General features: G+C 42.8%; 1 protein-coding gene across 3 annotated transcripts; it reads right to left on the reverse strand.

Annotated features, from left to right (window-relative positions):
- Positions 1 to 1,404: 1,404 nt before the first annotated feature.
- Positions 1,405 to 7,111, reverse strand: LOC131977221 (cytochrome P450 2J2-like). Of its 3 annotated transcripts, XM_059340422.1 has the most exons (10): positions 6,861 to 7,111; positions 6,143 to 6,798; positions 5,868 to 6,030; positions 5,441 to 5,590; positions 5,191 to 5,351; positions 4,592 to 4,768; positions 3,263 to 3,404; positions 2,535 to 2,722; positions 2,311 to 2,452; positions 1,405 to 1,862 (listed from the first exon to the last, which is right to left on the reverse strand). In XM_059340422.1, exons 2-10 carry the CDS (start codon positions 6,344 to 6,346, stop codon positions 1,687 to 1,689), a joined length of 1,503 nt encoding a protein of 500 aa, XP_059196405.1. In that variant the 5' UTR covers positions 6,347 to 6,798; positions 6,861 to 7,111; the 3' UTR covers positions 1,405 to 1,686. The 3 variants fall into 3 exon arrangements, with proteins under 3 accessions (XP_059196405.1, XP_059196406.1, XP_059196407.1); XM_059340423.1 differs by having other exon boundaries at positions 5,868 to 6,244; XM_059340424.1 differs by lacking the exon at positions 6,861 to 7,111 and having other exon boundaries at positions 1,406 to 1,862; positions 6,154 to 6,296.
- Between the last annotated feature and the right edge of the window lie 385 nt (positions 7,112 to 7,496).

The raw sequence follows: 7,496 nt of genomic DNA on the forward strand, positions 1-7,496 counted from the left end.
CTGGGGACAATTTCCATGAAGAGAAAGGACACAGGTGAACCTCCTGATCCTCAGCAAGGATCAGGATCTGGAAAGATGAGAATGGGAGCAGAGGCGAAACATGCCTTTAACACACAAAACCCTTCTTCAGTTGCAGGGGACCCCCGAAAGGACACATTCTTGGTGGTGAGGTAGGTTAGGGAAGATACCACTGACCTGTAGTTCTGGATGAAGTGTCAAAGTTTTACAGATCCCAAAAAGCGCTGAAGCTCCTTGCGTATTAAACCTCAACTGGCAAGGATGTAGACGCTATATGTAATATATTTGCTTTATCATCTATTGATTTGGACATCTGTGTGAACTCAATAAAATGCTAGTCTTGTTAGCAACCAGTTGCCTTAGCCTTAACATCATGCTATCAGTTACATGTCATTCAGTGCGTTTCTGTCCTTGTCCCAGTTTACATGCAACTGAGAAATCGAATAACTGATGGGAACGTGTCCTCTTCCTCAACACTGGGTGGCAATATACGTTGTTTCAGCGGGTTAATACGGCCCCCTTTCTGGTTGACCTCCGTCCGACACTTTGTGCCATCGACCTGCTAATGCGACCGGCTAATGTGACCTGCTAATGCGACCGGCTAATGTGACTGGCTAATGCGACCGGCTACTGCGACCGGATTTCTTAAATCTTTTTGTTTGGGGGTCACACTGTTAACTTTCAGCTGAGTGCACTGAGATAAAGTGAACGAATATTGTGGAAGTTACTTTTTTCTCGTTTCTGAAAGTTGTGCTACTTTTCTACTATTTGTCTAAAAAATCATGTGTTGACTATGTGTACACTAGTTCATTATGATCTTGCAGTGGTCATCCTGCTGCTTCCCTCTTTTTCTGTGTTTCATATTGTTTTCTTCCTGCTATTTTAGGTTGTCCGGTGGGACGGTGGGATAAAGGGGACAGGTATCAGGGTGGCCTTTGGGCCACTGTTCCTGCTTTTTCAAACATGCCCTTTGGATTATGAAGATGTTGTGGATGACTGTCCCACCCTGCCCCTGATATGTACCTCAGGAGGAGGAGTGTCATGTCTTTGGACTGAGGGTTTTCACATTTCTTTTCAAGGTTGCTTGCACATAATTTTTAGGAAGTGTCGTCCTGTGTCAAGTCTAGCAGTGTACCTGAATTTTGTATCCCTCTGGGACTCCCCCCCCCCCCCCCTCCCGAATCCTACAACTTGCAACCAGTACCAAACTCAAGTACTACAGTCGTGCCACCCACGACCTCTTTGACATACCTACAAACACTGACAGAATTATTGACCACACTTTTCATTAAAATAGAAGTCATTTAGTTTTCAGGCCTCAAATTATTTAAACAATTCAAGAAAAAAGTGACTTTTATATTTATTGTATTTGTCATAGGGATTTAAGCAGGTCTTTGTTGTGTTGGACCCCCTTGATTGTTCAGACAGTTGAATTTCAGGGCATGGGCACATCCTGGATGTGTTTCTCCCGTTTTGAGGACTGTGTATGAAATATTACCCTTTTACGGCACTTCAGAAAAGCACTTTCAAACCCACAGAGAGCTACTGTGTTTACCCTATTGTAACTAAACCCTGTCATATAGTGACCATAATGACAAGTTATGGAGCCAGAAAAAAACATAGCACAAAAAACATTTTGCTTTAGTATTCTTTATACTAGAGATACTCTTAGCGTGAGGTTGCACATATTTCATATTGACATGGTGCCAGAGTGACGCCAAAGCGGTAGTCCATCTCAGGCTTCACTCCAGCAGGCATGGAGAAGGTGAAGTGCTGCATGAAGGAGGTGAAGAAGAGGAAAAGCTCCATCTTGGCCAGGTTCTCCCCGAGACACAATCGCTTACCTGAGAAAGGAAAACAAAGTTAAAATTGCTTTGAAATACAGTTTTGGCCCCAAGTTCAAACTTGTTTAAGACAACAGCAGTAGTTCTCATAAGGCATCTACAGGAAGTAACACCGCTGACTGTTCTCGCAATCATTAAGACTTTTGTCCTGAATTAGAGGTTTACCAAAATCATTACCCAGACATGACCAATGTTGGGCTCTACTGGTGCACATGGTAACAACGATGAACAATGTTTTTGATCTTGATAATTCCTCTCTCATGGTATACATTGGAAATACTTTACACAGGAAAAGTGTTACCATCTCTGCAAACCCAAACCCAAACAAACTCAATACCAAAATGTGTGCCAATATGCAACCATTATGTGAGCAACACGATCCAAACCCCTGTACACCAGTTATCAGTTATAAACATTAACAAAATGCGTAACTGGATTTCCTCCTCACCTGCAGAGAACGGGATGAAAGCAGCTGGCTTCACAAACTTGCCCTCCTTGTTCAGAAAGTGTCCTGGGTTAAAGGTGTCCGGTGTCTCCCACTCATTCTTGTCAAACAGCGCCGAGGACAGATTGGTGATTATTGTAACTCCCTGTGATTGGAATCATAATGACAATACATGATGAAGTAAAATGGTAGTGCCGATGACAAAAAAAGTAAATACAAGAACTGACCTTTGGGATAGTGTAGCCTCTCAGCTGGATGTCCCTGTTGGTAATATGAGGCAGGCCTAGGGGACCTATGTTGCCCATCCTCTGGATCTCATGTATAACAGCATCAGTGTAGGGCAGGTTTGCACGGTCTTTCATGGACGGCTGTCTGGACTGTCCAATCACTCTGTCTATCTCAGCCTGGACCTTTTCTGTGTAACAGGAGGCGACACAAATAAGCTGAAACAGGATTTCATTAACAGGCTGCAGAAGTCTTATGGAGACACAATGCAGCACTGCTGCAGTGAACAGAAACATTCATCTTCCTGATGAGTTAAAACCTTGAACCAGTCATGAGAGGATTTACAGCAGATAGGTAAAAAGATGCATGTAGCACAGAATGAGTCATGAATGTGAAGGACACTGAAGGTGACACAATATCACTCAGACACATGATGTAGCTTTCATTTTGTCCTCTTATCCTCACTATCTTCACGTTATATCACCTGTACTTGCCTCTTCACTCACACACCTGTTTGCAGTTCTCAGAATCATCTGCTCTTGTCTCCCCATGTTTTTCATGTGTTGGTGGCTCCTATCCTATTGCTGCTTCCTGCCTCTTTGTGTGTTTGTCATTTTGTCTTCCTCTAAGCCGATTTTTTTTTTTTTACAAGAAACTCCACTAAATCTGGCTGCCTTTATGTGGGTCCTTGTTACCTGTGCTGCTTCCATCAGTGATGTCATTTCCTTACCCTGGATCTCGGGGTACTTTGCCATGTAGAGGAAAGCCCAGCGCAGGGTGGTGGATGTGGTCTCAGAGCCAGCCACAAACAGATCCAAGGCACATATAATCAGGTTTTCCTCATCAAAAGTGTTGTCAGCTTGCCCCTTACTCTGAGAATTTATACAAATAAATATGTGAAAACACACCTCAAAATAATTTAGTAAAACTTGCTAAAGTGAGTCTGTGCTGGTCAATGTACTTATAAAATTATAAATTATTTAAAACACTTTGTTAGATTAAAGCTGTCAAAGGTAAGGCCGTAAAGAAATGCTGTAGGTCACATGCCATGGCAAAAGTGCATGCCTGAAGCTTGTACTACAAAGCAGGATTTGAGGTCAGTGAGGTAATTTCAGGTTTCAGTCCTACGACATTGGTTCACTTCTAACCGAGGTACATCTCTAGGATAATTATTTAACTTCAAATTTAGGTAGGGGTATAGCCTGGCTAACACCAGACCAAATCTCATTGGAGATTAGGTCTGGACACCTTCAATGCTTTTCTCCGTAGAGCAGGTGTGGTTTACGATCCTCTGGAGCCGTTTATTGGGAGCTCAGAATCAAAAGTCTATCAAAAGCGTCTGTAGGTAGCTCTTAGCCTATCAGATCAGTTATACCAGATGACGTAGTAGAGCAACAGAGATGGATGTTTGTTGTGTGTGTGTCTGTGAGAGAGTGTTGTTTGCTGCGTTGCTTCTCCAGTTCTCGCTTTCTGCAAGATTATTTATTTTCACGCTTTATTCCCCCTCATGTCATCCTGCCACACACATCCACTGATTTTATGGGCAACAAACAAGCTGCTGCGGGTCTCTCGGCGGCTCCGCTGTCCCCCGGCTGGTAGCCAGATCACCGGCGGTGACCGGCGGTCTCTAATAGCCCCGCTACCGGTGATCTCGCTACCAGCCGGGGGACAGCGGAGCTGCCGAGAGACCTTTCGCCTTTCAACTTTCGCTCTAAACTATTTAAAACACCATCTACAGCTAAAGAGAGTTTTGCGTCTGCAGCAGCCATGTTGGATCCGGAAAGCTTCCAAGTGCCGAGTAGTACGCGTCATCGTCTCACCATCCCTCCCCGCTCTGTGATTGGATCCCTAAAACAGGGCTAAGATTCCTTCCTAGTTTCCAGACCCCGCCGCAGTTCGAAATTAAATTCGAGCGCGCAAGGCAGTCTGGGTATACCCAGGCTAGTAGGGGTAGGGGTTGAAGATGCAAAACCAACAGGTGTGATGCTCACAGGAACTGAACATGAAACATCTTCATGAACACACGATAGGAAAAACAGCTACATCTAATGCCAATCACCATCTGGATCTCTTTCAGGTAGCAGTCGATGTAGTCTCTCTGGTCTGAGGGATCCCAGTTCTGTTTGTGCTCCTTAATCTCTGCTCGTACGAAGTCCTTTGCATCTCTCCAGATGCGCCGGACTGTCTGATGTGGCCCTGGCAGACGTCTCATCAGCAGAGGGAATGCGTTATAAAGCTGCAGAGTAGAGCAGATTGGACAATTGACATGTTTGTGGCTGAGCCTCTCTTCTAAGTGTTTTTGTTTAGTTTTTTCTCCACCCTGTTGTTTCAGCATCTCCCTGTCCATCTCTCTCTGTCTGTAACTGCATGTTTGTGAGGTTGTGTCCCTAGGCTGCCTGCAATCCGCTCTTCACTGCTTTACCTTACTCACCTGCCATCAATCAGCTTATCAGCCCCGCAGTATAACCCTTACTAATCACTTTGTCTTAAAATAAAATCTTACGATTTAAAACATTGACTACCAGCAGGTGCGTTCCAAGTCTGGACAAGTAGCAAGATTTCAGAATAAAATGCATGTGTTGAGAAGTACTGAGCACCAACTTTTATGAATAAGAAAGTGTTTATTCAAGATTAATCAACCACTTTAAAATGCTGTACCTGTGCCCAAATGGATGCCTCAATTTCGAGTGCTTCTCCAATACACTTAATCAGTTTCAGGAACGTCTTATCACCGTAATCAAAGCGATGTCCAAAAACCAGGGAGCAGATAATATTCGAGACAGCATTGTTGATGGTGAAGTGTGGATTCAGCTGCTTACCTTTACAATTATAGAGAAAGATGGATGTTAATTGTGTTGATCATTATCTTTTATTCTTAAATGTGTCACTCTGACAGTGTTTTATTTACCTTCATAGCTATTTAAGACTTTTGCACAATATGTAAATTCTTCCAGGATGGTGGGTTCAAGAGACTTCTTGCCAAATCCAAAATATTTGAGTGTTGAAAGTGCAAAACGCCTCTGCTGCTTCCATATGTTCCCATTACTCATAATGACACCTGATGATAAATGTATCAAATGTAGATACGAAATTCAGTGGATAAGAATCAGGGGAAAAAAGGAATGTATTCTCTGTTTAAAACTAAAATGACTGCCTTTTAATTGTATATCTCCCACAACCAGTACCTTTGAAGTTTACATCACAAGTAGACAATGCTTTACACAAACTGGAACAATGACTGGAGGCAAAGCAATGCATTACAGAGTGTGTTCACTCAAGATTGACTTCCTGTTGAAGTATTACAAGAGTCACATTTTGTGTCTGTGTCCTCTCACCTTGTCCATGAGTTACCTCGTCAACCAGAGCTTGGTATGGACGGTCCACCAGGCTGTCTCCCTGAGTTACCAGAGCTTCTTTGAGAACCTCAAACCGGTTTAACACCACCATCCATGTCTGACCCCATCGCATGCTGTACACGTCTCCATATCTTCCTGCTAACTGTGAATGGATTTGAGAGAGGAGGAAGAGCATGATAGTTCAAATATCAGAAACAGTCCTGTCAGTCAACCTGTTGTATTTAATAGTATATATTTGACATCTATTGATCTACCTGTGTCAAACTCTCATGGAGCCTGTTGTGATCCAGACTGAATATGTTGCCCACAATAGGAATTGCACTGGGTCCAGGAGGGTAGGTGTTTGGCCGACGGTTCTTAAGATAATCAGCAGTGAGGATGAAAACTACAGTGAAGAGCAGCAGACTTCTGACATCCCAGTTAACAAAATATCCAAATACAGAGAAGATTGAATCCATTCTGCAAACTAGCTCAAACCTGTGTAGCTACAGCCTATGTTTTCAGATTTTGCAAGATAAAACACTGTTTTATGTTCCCAACACCAGCCAATGATAACACTTACCTTTCTTTTGTGAGGGAGAGGCTTGATCTTATTGGCTGTTGGCAGCACAGCAAAAGCCTACTGGTTGAACTGAACTTTGATATAATTTTTCTGTTGTATGGTGTGACTAAGTCAAAGTTTAATCTCATCTGATATTAGAAAAACAGGCAGCCAGATACTTATTCTCCCTTTGTGTTCTCATTTCCCCACATCTCTAAAGACTAGGTAGGGAACGTCAGGTCCTCATCATCATTCCTGGACTCAAACCTTGTTGTTCTTTTCTTGAACATGAGAATTTCCTCTGTGCCAATATGCAACCATTATGTGAGGAACACTGTGTCCCAGTATGCTGGGACAGGATCAGGACTCCTGTACACCAGTTAACAGTTATAAACATTAACAATACAAGTGATTGTGTTGTTGCTCCTCACCAGCAGAGAACGGGATGAAAGCAGCTGGCTTCCCAAACTTGCCCTCCTTGATCAGAAAATGTCCTGGGTTAAAGGTGTCGGGCGTCTTCCACTCATTCGTATCAAACAGCTCCAAGGTCAGACTGGTGATTATTGTAATTTCCTGTGGTTGGAATCATAATGACAAATTTTTGGAGTCAGGTTCGAAGCTGCAAAACCAGTAGGTGTGATGCTCATAGGAACTGAACATGAAACATCTTAATTCACAAGACACTATAAGAAAAACAGAGCTACATCTTCAACATCTCCCTGTCTGTCTCTCTCTGTGTCTCTCTGCTATTTTTTGAACACACCCCTTTCAACTATTTGCCCAATTGCACAGCCTTAAGAGTGTGCATATCACGAATGCTGTGTCTTGTTGATTTTCTGAGAATCTACTGCACCTACTGGTACCTTGTTTGCCATGTAGCAATGAAAAATATACTAAAAACCTGGATTAATCTGGTTAGTCACATTGGACTGCTATTATTTTGAACACTACTGTAAGCATTTCTCTTCCAATTCCTTGATTCTCAGATTCCTAACCTTTTTCATATGTGATGCATACGACGTAGTAAAATCATGTATAAAACCCTTTGTTGCCATCCATACCAATCT

The sequence above is a fragment of the Centropristis striata genome, chromosome 9 (assembly GCF_030273125.1).
Source record: "Centropristis striata isolate RG_2023a ecotype Rhode Island chromosome 9, C.striata_1.0, whole genome shotgun sequence".
Lineage (NCBI taxonomy): Eukaryota > Metazoa > Chordata > Actinopteri > Perciformes > Serranidae > Centropristis > Centropristis striata.

What these genes read in the sequence shown, in the direction of transcription:
- LOC131977221 (XM_059340422.1), bottom strand. Translation starts at nt 6,346, where the DNA reads ATGGATTCAATCTTCTCTGTATTTGGATATTTTGTTAACTGGGATGTC. An exon ending in ACCTGAAAGAGATCCAGATG is followed by an intron (nt 3,405 to 4,591) that starts GTGATTGGCATT and finishes ATAAATTCTCAG; the next exon opens with AGTAAGGGGCAAGCTGACAA. An exon ending in AAAGTACCCCGAGATCCAGG is followed by an intron (nt 2,723 to 3,262) that starts GTAAGGAAATGA and finishes CCTGTTACACAG; the next exon opens with AAAAGGTCCAGGCTGAGATA.